At 45.4% G+C, this 12955-nt stretch overlaps 1 protein-coding gene and 1 long non-coding RNA gene across 4 annotated transcripts; one reads left to right on the plus strand and one right to left on the minus strand.

Moving 5' to 3' along the window:
* The first annotated feature begins 225 nt into the window (after positions 1 to 225).
* On the plus strand, positions 226 to 12711 carry KIF3B (kinesin family member 3B). 2 transcript variants are annotated; one of them, XM_054218822.1, is made up of 9 exons: positions 226 to 294; positions 4083 to 5521; positions 6112 to 6213; positions 6884 to 7006; positions 7112 to 7230; positions 7462 to 7575; positions 8247 to 8352; positions 8562 to 8740; positions 9005 to 12711. In XM_054218822.1, exons 2-9 carry the CDS (start codon positions 4139 to 4141, stop codon positions 9096 to 9098), a joined length of 2220 nt encoding a protein of 739 aa, XP_054074797.1. In that variant the 5' UTR covers positions 226 to 294; positions 4083 to 4138; the 3' UTR covers positions 9099 to 12711. The 2 variants fall into 2 exon arrangements, with proteins under 2 accessions (XP_054074797.1, XP_054074799.1); XM_054218824.1 differs by lacking the exon at positions 226 to 294 and having other exon boundaries at positions 9776 to 12711.
* LOC128916784 (uncharacterized) lies at positions 1797 to 6113 on the minus strand. Of its 2 annotated transcripts, none has more exons than XR_008469050.1 (3): positions 6046 to 6113; positions 3641 to 3823; positions 1797 to 3050 (listed from the first exon to the last, which is right to left on the minus strand). It is a non-coding gene; the product is annotated as an uncharacterized LOC128916784 (long non-coding RNA). The 2 variants fall into 2 exon arrangements; XR_008469049.1 differs by having other exon boundaries at positions 1797 to 3474.
* Positions 12712 to 12955: the final 244 nt, after the last annotated feature.

The raw sequence follows: 12955 nt of genomic DNA on the forward strand, positions 1-12955 counted from the left end.
TGCGACTTGTGGGGTTTGTGGATGGTGAAGTGCGGCCTGGTCGGGGCCGCCCTTGCCGCCAGGCCTCGGCGTGCCGCCGGTTCCGGGAGGTGCGCGGGGCTCGGCGGGGGCGGTGGCCCCTTTGTCCCGGCTCCATCCGGGCCCCGGGGGCGGCGGCGGGGCCGGTCGCTACGGAAGTGGCGGCGTGGGGGCGGGCGCGCGCGTTGCCAAGGAAGTGCGTCATGGGCGGGGCCGGCCCGCCGCTTCCGGTGCCGCGGGAGGAGGCGGCCGCGCGGCTCCATGGTGACGGCGCAGGTGAGTCCGGCTCGGCCCGCGGCTCCGTGGGCCCCGCCGCCGCCCCGACACCCCCGCGGCTGCGGCGGGGGCCCGCCCCGAGGTGTCACGCCCTCACCCGAGGGCGGACCCGCCGCTCCCCCGGTGCCTCGCGGCTGTGACAGCCCGGGGCGCCCGTTGCCCGTGTGGCCTCCCCGCGTTTGCACGCGTGGGCACGGCCTCGCCGGCGAGGGGTTCGGCCGGGAGGCGGCAGGCCCTGCCCGGTGGCGAGGCCGCGGGCGGGTGTCCCCGTACAGGCGAGTGTCCTGCAGTCCCCGCTCCCCCCTCGGGCACGGCCCGCTGTCCCAGACCCTCGAGCCGGGGGTCCAGGGCGTCCTCGGGCCCCCTTCCCTGCTGTGCCCGGTGTCACGGCTGCGAGGGTGGCGGGTGATGCTCAGGGTCCTGGCTGGAGTGGGGATCCTGTACCTGCCACCTCCCCCGGGGGCTGGGGACACCCGTGGGGCGCCGTGCTGAAGCAGAGGAAGGTGACCACAGGCACTAAGTGAAGTCGGGGCCCCGGCAGCAGAGGACATGCCGTGGCAGAGCTGGCACACACCGGCCCAGCTCCACCACCGGCACTAGGGATGTCTGGTTTGGTCCACGGTGTGTTGGGCAGGGAGGGTGGAGGAGAGCGTTATTATGGAAAAGAGAGTTGGCTTGTGAAGGAGTAAAAGACACAAGCAATTAAGCCATGATATTATGAACCCACAAATACCTGAAAGATTTAAACTGCAAGAAAGTGATGGAATTTTTTTTAAGTGGTATCTTAAGTGGGGATGTGCAGAGAGACGTGAGGGAAGGGTTTAGCCAGTGTACCAAGGACATCTTCCTGAGGCCTTTAAACTTAAGCCAGAAAGTAGAGAGGCCTTGGGACTTCAGCCTGCCAGAGGCAGACGGGATAAGTGATGGTGCCTGGGAAGAGCGCAGCATTCCTTGGGCACGGCCAGCAGAGCTCTCCGGTCCCGACTCCTGAAAGTTTCTGAGGAGACACGGTCACCTTAACTTACTTTCACGTTGTGGCATTGTTTATTTTTTCAGCCTTATGTTGGCTGAAATAAACAAAAATGTTTGGATTTCTGCTCACCCTCCCTTCTTGGTCATCTGGAGCACATCTTTGAATGCATTCATCTCAGCCTTGACCTTGACTCTTAAGTACCTGGCCCAGGTTGCTGTAGGCTGAAGTAATTTCATGAACAAAGTCCCCTCCCCGTGGCAGGAGAGTGGGTGGCATGGACGCCTTCCCAGGTCTTCTTGGCCATCCCTGTCCAGCTGCTCTGGGCAGCTCAAATGTTGCCATGGAGTTTCTGGAGTACAAACACTGCCAACTAATTGGTGTTATTTTTCAGTTACGCACTTGGGTAAGTCTGAGAAGAAACATAATTTGTTTTGCTTCCGGTAAACTTCATAGCAGTAGATAAAATAATTGGAGATGATTTTTGACAGGTTGTTATGAAAATAGCCCTAATCAGGAATAAAATAATTTATCTGTGACTATAGAGAGAGACTTGCAAGTGAAATGGGGAAAGATGTCAAAAGATTATCAAGCTCGTGGCGAGGAACAGTGAGGTTCCATGAGGAACAGCAAATATACAACATAACTTTTGTTCATTGTAAACCTCCGCCAAAGCTGTTGCAGAGGGGACATGCTGGATATTTCACCTATAACTTCCAGGTGAGCCTGTGGATGGCAATGTATCCTCTTGTAAAAAAACAGTCTATGTTAAGTTTAGCTTAGTTCTGATCATTTAATGTTAGTCAGCATCACTTACAAAGCGGCACTTCTCATCAAAATAGTATTTTGGATATTAATTACATAGAATAAATCAACGCTCTGCTTTTCAGGATTCATGCCTAATTTGAGTATTTGCCAATATGAACATTCACTGTAATAATGCAGATAAATGAAGCAGCAGTTGATATGTGAGCTTGTCTGAAAAAAAATTCTCTTTTGAACTTGAACTACAGGAATATCTCAGGAAGGTGTAGAAGGAGAAGTGTCTATTTGTATATAGAACTACTCATGATGATTAGGAGTGTTGCTTTTTATGCTTCTGCAAGACTTGTCCCCATTTCACATATTCTTTCTCTGTTGCTATTCTAGAATACATATTCCTTCTGAGTCAGACAGTGAGGTCATCTTTATTTGGAGTTGTCAGTTAGAAGGGAAATGTTTTTATTCAGAAGCGATCCAAAATTCCTGTAGTGGTTTGAATTCACTGTGCAGGCTGCAAAGTGCTTCTTCTGCATGATTGTCCAGTTTGGTGAATTCAATGTGTGTTCCTCATCTTCCTCCTGGTAGTTACCATGGGCTTTCATGGGAATAGTGAGGAGCAAGGAGTTTCCCCTCGAAAACCCAAGGAAATTCCAAAGGCCATATTGAGGTTTCCGTACAATTCTTAAACACGTTTATTTGTTGCTCTTGTGTTGTTCTTTGTAGTGCAGATTGGCAGTCGGGATGTTGGGCTAGAAGTGTTCTGCCTCCTTTCTCAGTCCTCTAGCTCTGCTCCTGAAGTTCTCTGTCTCCTTGTTTGAGAAGCTCTCCTGAGACATGCAATTATTGAGTAAAAAACAGACAAAATCCATGGGTTGCTGCAGATCCAGCTGGTAGTGGAACAGTGAGAACATCCTGAGGAGGCCAGACTGGACGTGTGCCAGCGCTACCTGGGGTTTCCAGTGTGTATTAGTTTTACATTTAGTTCCAATTGGCAGAAGGATCTCAGAGCTTTTCCTGAAAGATACTTTTTTTTAAAAAAAGCTTATTAGAAATCACATTGAATTCCACAAGCTGTGCCTTTTAGATCTTCCGTGCAGTAACACAGTCTTTTTGTTCTATTTTAAATAGCAGCTCATTGTGCTAATGACAGGGGGGTGCAACAGCGTGTTTCTTCCTCTCTACCCAGAGTAATGAAGGACTCGGATCTGTGAGCTGGGTTTATGCAGCGTGAGTTTAGACTGATGCTGAATCTTGTAAACCTGATTCAGTTGGAAGACCAGAGCCAGGAGTGTGGAGTGTATTTCAGTAGGTTGATGTGCTTGGGCAGAGCTGGCTTTCATGGGAAATCCCGGTACAAGTATAATGCCAAAAGAAAGAATAACAGCATAGGTCTGTGTGAACAGTTGTGCATGAAATATGTCAAGCAAGAGCAGTTGCCTTCAGCTTCCCTGTAAAAACAGATGCCCGAGTTCTAGTTGTGGAAGACACAAATGCGGGTTTGCAGGATCCTTTTGCTGAGGGCAATCACTTTACAGAAAGAGGAGGGTGGCCTCAAAGGACTGAGTGCTTTATGAAATTTTTATAAGGAGTGATGCGAAAGGAGCTTAAACTCACCTTCAGAAGCTTGAGAAGGGCAAATCCTGGCAGGTGTCCACTTCACACCCTGATGTCCTCTGGTTGCTTGAGCATTAGATGAGGCATAGTGTAGATGACTCCACCTTTATAGCTTTTTCTTCCTGCTCCCAGATGAATGCGGGCGGGGAATGCTGTTCTCTGTTTTAAGTGTGCTGAAGATACCTGTGCAAAAAAATGCGAACGCAAGATCAGCATTGACTTGGCAGTTTCGAAGTGGAATAGAAGGATGAGGAGTTCTGGGGCTGTGGGCATGCAGAGAGCAGGACCAGCAGTGACTTTGAATGTTGGGGTGTGAAGAGCCTGAACTGCCACAAGTTTTAAACCTTTTGTGGCAGGATGGTCCTGATGACACATCACGTCACATGTGAGGGGATTGTAATATAAACTGCCTTCACATACTCCTCCTTTGTTTCTGTTCTAGGTTTCTAACACGGGATCATCCATCAATCAGATCACGCCAGCCACAGGCCTGCTGTCATGTCTAAGTTAAAGAGCTCTGAGTCTGTTAGGGTGGTGGTACGATGCCGGCCAATGAATAGCAAAGAGAAGACAGCTTCGTATGAGAAAGTTGTTAACGTGGATGTCAAGTTAGGGCAAGTCTCCGTGAAGAATCCGCGGGGAACATCTCATGAACTACCTAAAACGTTCACCTTTGATGCCGTGTATGACTGGAATTCCAAACAGGTCGAACTCTATGATGAGACCTTCAGACCTCTCGTGGACTCTGTTCTGCAAGGGTTTAATGGGACAATCTTTGCCTATGGGCAGACTGGGACAGGGAAAACATACACGATGGAAGGGGTGCGCGGTGATCCTGAAAAAAGAGGGGTCATCCCCAATTCATTCGATCACATCTTCACCCACATCTCTAGATCTCAAAATCAGCAATACCTAGTTAGAGCATCTTATTTGGAAATATACCAAGAAGAAATCAGAGACTTGTTATCAAAGGATCAGTCCAAGCGGCTGGAGTTAAAGGAGAGACCAGATACAGGCGTATATGTTAAGGATTTGTCCTCCTTTGTTACAAAAAGTGTCAAAGAGATAGAGCATGTCATGAATGTGGGAAACCAAAATCGCTCCGTTGGTGCCACCAACATGAATGAACACAGCTCTCGATCTCATGCCATTTTTGTGATCACTATCGAATGCAGCGAGTTAGGACTTGATGGGGAGAATCACATCCGTGTTGGGAAACTCAACCTGGTAGACCTTGCAGGCAGCGAGCGGCAAGCTAAGACTGGAGCACAGGGGGAAAGGTTAAAGGAAGCTACTAAAATCAATCTCTCTCTTTCAGCTTTGGGCAATGTTATCTCTGCCCTAGTAGATGGCAAAAGCACACACATTCCATACCGGGACTCAAAGCTGACAAGGTTACTTCAGGACTCATTAGGTGGCAATGCCAAAACTGTGATGGTGGCCAATATAGGCCCTGCCTCTTACAATGTAGAGGAGACTCTCACAACACTGAGATACGCCAATCGTGCCAAAAACATCAAGAACAAGCCACGAGTGAATGAGGATCCTAAAGATGCTCTGCTACGAGAATTCCAGGAAGAGATTGCTCGACTCAAGGCACAGTTGGAAAAACGGTCTATTGGCAAAAGAAAGAGGAGGGAAAGGAGGAGAGATGGTGGTGAAGAGGAGGAGGACACTGAAGAGGGTGAGGATGAAGGAGATGACAAAGATGACTATTGGAGGGAGCAACAAGAAAAGCTGGAGATTGAGAAGAAAGCTATAGTTGAGGATCACAGCTTGGTAGCAGAAGAAAAGATGAGACTGCTGAAAGAGAAGGAGAAGAAAATGGAGGACCTGAGGCGAGAGAAGGAAGCAACAGAAATGTTGAGTGCTAAAATCAAGGTAGAACTCTTCCTTGTCCTACTTTTTGACAGCAATTTATTTAGGCTGTGGGGAGAATAGAGGGTTTCCCAATTTGGAAAGATATTTCACAAGAAGTTTCCAGGATAGTGACATGTGTTTAGATTGGAAGATTTGGAAATAAACTATTTCTGGACAATTTCCACTATTAATTACATATTTCAATATTCATGAGTTGTTGCATTGTTCTTATGTGCCGATCTTGTAGGATCTTAAGCAATCAGCACAATAAAATGTGATGATACGTCTTTTCACAAGCTGTAGCACAAAAAATGCCTCATTCTGCCACAGATCATTAACAAGTTCTTTACAGAGCACCCATTTTTGTTCTTCAGCTTTGCCACACATTGCAACAATGTGCAATTCTAAGTAAGTTACCCCTTCACCAATCCCACAGTTTTACTGGAACTTTAAGAAACAGTAATTCTCGTAGCAGCCAACTTGAAAGAGAAGGTTTAATAAGGGAGCTGTGATGAAGAAGTTGTATCCGTACAAAAGGAAGTTACCTTCTGTGGAAAAGACCAATTAGATGGGCACTGAGAGAAACTTCTGACCTTGGTTTTTCCTTTCAGGCAATGGAAAGCAAGCTTCTGGTGGGAGGGAAAAATATTGTGGATCACACAAATGAACAGCAGAAAATCTTGGAACAGAAACGACAGGAAATTGCAGAACAGGTACAAGGAAGAACATTTGTTATTTTGTATAAAAAGCCTAGCTTCAGAACTTTTATAAAACATTGTATCAGGAGAAACCATAAGAAAATTTGCCCAGGTTAACCCTAAAATTAGCTTAATGGCAATCATTAATCTCAACAGAAGCGGGGAGGGCTGTCATTGTATGAGGTACGTAAAGAAGGTTTATAATAGTTTTATTCCAGCTTTTCACGTTAAAGACTTATGTCCTATCTTGATTTGTAGCTGTCTGTAAGTAGAAATAATTGGAAGACCTCAAAGAGTGACAGTTCAGCCATTAGCTCTAGGGAAACATGTTTACTGTGTGCTAAAATTTATTATCTGTTATGCATTTTCTGTTGGTGAGTCTTTAAGTGCAATGGCTAGTACAAATTGATAAAAAGGAAAAAAAAAAAGAATCTAAATATGACATTTGATTCCTGTAATTGAAACTCGAGCACTTATTCACGCTATCTGATTTTAGTAGCAAAACAAAGACAAAGAAGAGTTAATGCTTCTGGTATTTCTAAGGCAAGAGATAGGAAGAACTAGAAGCTAAAGCAAAAGCCCTGGAACCCAGGGAAGTAAACACGCTGAGCGTTGGTTTCATGTATGTCAGCCTGGAGGTGGCAATGTAGTTGTGGTCTTTAATATTGTATGTCACCTTCTTCAGAAACGCCGGGAGCGAGAAATCCAGCAACAGATGGAAAGTCGGGACGAGGAAACACTAGAGCTGAAGGAGACCTACAGTTCTCTTCAGCAAGAGGTGGACATAAAGACAAAAAAACTCAAAAAGGTAAAATGATTCCACATCTATCCAGTTAGGAACAAAATCAACTTGTGTGTGAACGTGAGAGGAACATTGGCAAGTTATGATTTTGGCTCTTCTTGTCTGTTCCAGTTATTTTCCAAGCTGCAAGCTGTGAAGGCAGAGATCCATGATCTCCAAGAAGAGCACATCAAGGAGCGCCAGGAACTGGAACAGACCCAGAATGAACTTACCAGGGAACTAAAGCTAAAGTAACTCCCATCACTTCATTGCCTGCTATTAACTGTAACACAGATGGGGGTTTTGGGTGGGGAGTGGAGGGACTGCATTGCACATGCTTGTGGGACAAGATGTAAACATGAGAAAACTAAAACATTCCTCCTTTTCCAGGCCTGTGTTAAGTCAGTGTGAGAGGATCAGTGGAGAAAGTCATCTGCTAATTATGTTTCTTGTGTATTTCCCATTTTTGTGGTTGCATGTAGGCACCTGATTATCGAAAATTTTATTCCCTTGGAAGAAAAGAATAAGATCATGAACAGATCATTCTTTGATGAAGAGGAAGACCAGTGGAAACTGCATCCCATAACCCGTCTGGAGTGAGTGTACTTCTAAGCTTTTCTTGGGTCACAGAAACCCCTCTAGCTGTCAAGAACAAGGCACCCCAAAAGGGGGACTGAATTGGGGATTTAAATTGGCCCTCTAGGGTTCGTAGCTTCATGCTGCACAATAAAATAAAAAAATTTATTCCTCTTGGTAGGTTGAATAAAATAGGAATGCATAGTTAGGAAAATTCTTGAAATATTAGGATTTTTCTTCTAGATGAGCCCAATAATTCTATGTAAAATATATGTAATAGTGCATTCACCACTAAAATAGCAGTAAATTCCTATCATATTTCTTTCCTAGTTTATATAGGAAAGCTCTCAAAAATAATTACTATTATGAGAGCTGTGGCTTGATGCTGCCTCTCTACACAGAAGGTTTTGTACAACAAATTTAGAAAGTTGGGTGCAGCTGAGTGCAGCTGCGATCTGTATAGTAGAAATATGTAGACACCCTCCCCTTTGTTTAGGGAACAGATGACACAGGATAACGATCCGATCTTCTTCTGACTGTAGAGAGCTGTTCTTGCCAATGCAGCCTAGGTAGTTTCTGCTGTCTTGAAACATATTTGTGTGTGTAATTTTCAGAGGTTTTAGCTCATAAACTCCAAGAGGAGTCTTTGGTTTTGGTGTATAATAGACGTGAGTATCCATTTTTTCTCTAGAAACCAGCAGATGATGAAACGACCGGTGTCTGCTGTAGGATACAAAAGGCCACTGAGCCAACACGCCAGGACGTCCATGATGATTCGTCCAGAGGCTCGGTACAGGGTAAGCCCAGATGTGATTATAACCTTCCTGTGTTCACCCTCCTGATCAGGGGAATGTGAATTGCAGAGGGTTGTTAGTTTTTTAATGGGATGTAAATTTTTCCAGTATCCTGCATACATTTATAAAGTACTTCAGAATAAGCTTCTGGAGGGAAAATAAACTATTTGTATGAAAGCGTGCAAACTTCGATTCTGCTTTTGCTATCTCAGGCAGAGAACATTGTACTACTGGAACTTGACATGCCCAGCCGAACAACGAGAGACTATGAAGGTCCAGCCATTGCTCCCAAAGTTCAGGCAGCTCTAGAAGCAGCTCTGCAGGATGAAGATGAGATACAGGTGGACGCTTCAACCTTTGAGAGTACTTCAAATAAAAAAACAAAACCCAGGTGAGTTGGACTTTTAGCAGGCAGACTAGCCAACAGTACGAGTACCGTTGCTATGTGTCAGCACTTCTCGTCAGTAAAGTTAAGGTGAGCTTGGCTGTAAAGCAGAGAGATCGTGAAAGGAACATAGGACAGAAGAGAAAGCTGAGACTGATTAGAGAATAAATCCAGTAAAAAAATTCAGCTTTTGGAAGATTAATTTTGATGAGTAACAGGTGACGTTGTTGGGGCTTTTTGTTTATTTTTTTTTCATTTTTACTTCTTCAGGCCTAAAACTGGAAGGAAATCAGGGGGATCCTCTTCAGCAGGCACCCATAGTTCTCAGCTCTACCCACAGTCCCGAGGGCTGGTTCCAAAGTAAAACCAGCAGTTCCTCTCCAGGGCACGAACAGCCTTTGCCTTCTGAGAGCAGAGACAAGTAAAAACCTGCAGAGATAACTCCCAGCCAGACTCCAGCTCCTTTCCCCTGGAGATGGCCTCTTTGCTGTTTAACTGACTTGAGCCAGTCCAGGTGCACTGAGCCACAGGAAAATGCGTGCTTGCAATTCAGCATTTGGCCTCTGTGGGAAACAGATTTTAGTTAGGAAATCAGAAATGCATGAGGTACGTTAAAGTGTATTAGAAGCAATGGGAAGCATGGGGACCACCTCACAGCATCACCGTCTCTCCTTCTGCACTAGCCCTTTTGCTGCACTGGGTTTTTTTGCTGTTGGGCAATAAGAAGACAGTTGAAAGTCATCTCAACAGAACCACCACTCCAGAGCTCCACAGTGAGAACCAAACGAGGTTAAAAAGCAGAGGATCTGTTCAAACTTATCTAAGTGCATAGTTTTTCCTCTTCCTGCTTGAAAGACTGGCATCATCATTTGGGGTTAAGAAGTTGGTCTGAACAGGCAGGATGGCAGCGGTCAGCGTGTACTCACCACCAGATAGCTGTGTCTCCCTTTAGAACTGTAGGAGAAAAAAGGGGTCTCGCAAGCAACTTTGCGCTCTCTAGAAAGGAAGCAATAGAAACTGAAGTCCTTTCCTTGTTTACAGGCATAAGTAAGAGCTCCTCTAAACTGATCTCCTACAGACTTCACCCCTACCAACAGGAACCACCTTGTCAAAGAATTCATCTGCATACCAGTGCCAGCTCCACAGCTTTCTTCCTCTCTCTTGCCTCCATCTTTACCCCTGGCATTTGAAACCGGTGCCCATACGAAGTCTTTAAACCTGTGGGGTGGCGTATGGCCATTTTCTCATGTCTCCCACTGTTCACAGAAAATGTAGCATTGGCTCAGAGCTATCTTCCTAGCAGGCTCATAGGGCTGACTCTGCGCTCCCCTGTAAGCTGGGTAGAGGGTAGAGCACTGTAATGTGGAGCTGCCTTTGAGTGCTCTCTTCTTCTAAGTATGGTCCCCTCCCTTGGAGGTTCAGCGTTTGGTACCTTTTGTGCCTCGCCTGTTCCACGTTAACTTTCCCTTTGCATCTCCCAGCCTACGCAGAGCCCACTGGGAGTGAAAGCACATGTAACCAAGTCTGGGTAACGGAATCTGGTATTAATTCCAGGGGTTTTTCTTTGAAAACAAGGGAGGAAGGACCCCTGCTTTTGATGGTCTCTTTGCAAAGCTGCCCTATGACTAAAGCAGGCTACTGTAACACTGCAGGCTCGTGTGGCAGGGTAGAGGGAGGTGCAGCTGCTGCGCTGAGGACAAGAGTAAGGTGTCCCTGTCTAGTGTCTCACAGCTCATTTGTAAGTTTTAGTTCACTGTATATCGAGCCTTGGGATCTCACTTTTTCTGGTTGCTGTTGACTGTCATCCTATGAACGTTTTTACCTATTTCCTCTCCCTCACTGATGACTTTCTCCAGACTGACATGTGTGAGTGTATGAGGACTTGCCTGATTTTAGAAATGCTCTGATGTGTGGACTCTGCCTTGTGTGCTCGTTAAATATCCACTGAGTGACTTCACCCAGGCTGGAGAACTCCATCCTATCTGACCCCCATGAGCAGAAGGAACCGAACGCTCAGCACAGCTCACCTCTGCATCTTGCGGGCACGGTGCCTCGGTGAGCCAGCTGCCCAGGTGGGCCCGGTTAAATGCTAACTCAGCTGCTTTGATACATGGAGTCCTGTTCTGGACGAAAAGATTAATATATATATATACATACACACACATGTATATGCCTATATATATATATTAGTTTTGGTGGAGGAAAGAGGAGTTTCCTTATAATTGAGAGAGCAGGCATCTGACAAATTTCTTTCAACCTGAACACGGAAACTTGTCATAACCTTCCTTTTTATAAAGCACTATTTATGTACAGAGAGCCTTTTAATTGGTTCTTGTTGCATAGTATAATGTCACCTTCTCTTCCCTCTCCTCCCTCTTTCTCTCTAGCACATAATCTTATGTACATTGACATTTTAAAAGATGATTGTATGGTATAAATGCTCAGAGAATTGAAATGAAACAAGGGGGGGGGTCTAAAACCTGAAATGGCAACAAAATACATGCATAGCAATGTACATGTATGTTTTATGTGATACACAGACACCTCTGTGTCTGTACATGCGCACACCTCCTCAGTCACTACTATTCCACAGGGAATTCTATATTAAACTCATATGCTGGAAACTCCCCTTGTGGCAGGACTGGTACAGTGGAAATTGCCATGCAAACCTGAACTGTTCTCGTTTTAGTGTTGATAAGCTAGCTGGTTAATATGTCAGAAAGGCTCTGCTTTTAAGTCCGTAGAAATTCATTAGCAAGGTGGGTGGAAAAAGAATAAAACTGCATATTTAGTCATTGTATTTAAATTGGAGCTGTGGTTGGAGATTTGGTTAGTGTATTCATGGGCAATCTCAGATCGTTACAGAAGCTTTTAGAGTCTCATTCCGATGGACTTACCAGATACTCAGTGGCACTGATATTAAGATAAAATACATTGTCTTAAGCTGTACAAAACATACTGAGCTCTGGGTTGAAGTTTTTAAGAAACATTCCTGGCGAGTTTGCCCCTCTCTGGGTGTTATCTGAACCATCTGGGCTTCCTGCAGGTTAACAGCCAAAGACAGGAAATTCAGCCAACTCCTGGAAGAGGCCCTCGGACAGTGTGCGCTGTCATAGTTTCTCCATAGGAATGTTTAATGTCCTTCCCATCTTTGCTCTGATCTGTACAATGGGATCTTTTTTTTAAAAGTGAACACGCAGCAGAAGTCAGCCCTCGGCTCTCGGAGCAAGCACCGCGTGACACTGAAGCATAGGAATTAAAGCACTTTCTTAAAAACCTTAACATAGGTCTAGCGCCTTTTTTAAACTATTTGCATGCTGCTTGAATCTTCTAAAATACATACCTCTATCATAGCATTTCGGGCTACACTGATGCATTATACAGATCAGATCAGAGTTGTGTTCAGTATTTTTTTTAGGTGTAGTAAGTCTGCCTTCACTGAACATAGAGTGCTTGCCGAGCGCCAGCGAGACATCTATAAGCCTGGATCTGTCCTCTCTTCTGTCTGTAACAGTTAATGTGCACCAGGTTTTAAACGGTTCAGTGTGACTCTTGTGGGTCTGTTTCTGCTGTGTTAAAACACAAATGGGAAAAGATAACCTGCAAAAGCCATAATTAGATGCAGAGATGGAACTGAACTGAGAACACTGGTCCTGTCTGTGCTGCACCACGCGATGGTGGGTTTAACTCCGCGGTCCAGGCGCTTACTCCCTTCTTCAGTCCTCTTTCTTTTTGAATTGGATTGCCCGTGGCGCTCTCTGCGGGCACAGCTGTCCATATGAGAACTCACAGCTCCTCGGAGATATGCCGATCTCCGCCTTCTCTTAGGTGATCTGTAGACAAAGAACCTGTCAATAGTTCTGTCCATAGTTTTACAGCTTATATTTATTTGTATCATCTCTTTTGTCTAGGAATGTAAAGTGATCCTAAAATACAATGTGTAATAAAGTCAATAAGATTTATTGCATCTATCAAAATGTGCCCGTTTTTCATTCTTAATTTGTAAGAAATGGCAGGGTCATTGACTTCATGTTTTACAAAGCCTTCCCACAAAAAAAGTCTCTGGGCATACTAATTTATTATTAAACTGTAAAATGTAAACAAGAGTGGAACCACCTAACACTGTTGCTGTCTGGCACATGGCACCTCAGGAACCATGAGCAGGAGCCCTGGCCAGGGTCCCTTCCCCAACGGGGGCGAAGCCAGAGGGGTCTGCAGCCC

The sequence above is a fragment of the Rissa tridactyla genome, chromosome 12 (genome assembly GCF_028500815.1).
Source record: "Rissa tridactyla isolate bRisTri1 chromosome 12, bRisTri1.patW.cur.20221130, whole genome shotgun sequence".
NCBI lineage: Eukaryota > Metazoa > Chordata > Aves > Charadriiformes > Laridae > Rissa > Rissa tridactyla.

Bases quoted from the DNA above. Each gene is read 5' to 3' on its own strand.
- KIF3B (XM_054218822.1), top strand. From the start codon at position 4,139: ATGTCTAAGTTAAAGAGCTCTGAGTCTGTTAGGGTGGTGGTACGATGC. The intron at 7,007-7,111 runs GTAAAATGATTC...TGTCTGTTCCAG, and splicing joins AGACAAAAAAACTCAAAAAG to TTATTTTCCAAGCTGCAAGC. The intron at 7,576-8,246 runs GTGAGTGTACTT...TTTTTTCTCTAG, and splicing joins CATCCCATAACCCGTCTGGA to AAACCAGCAGATGATGAAAC.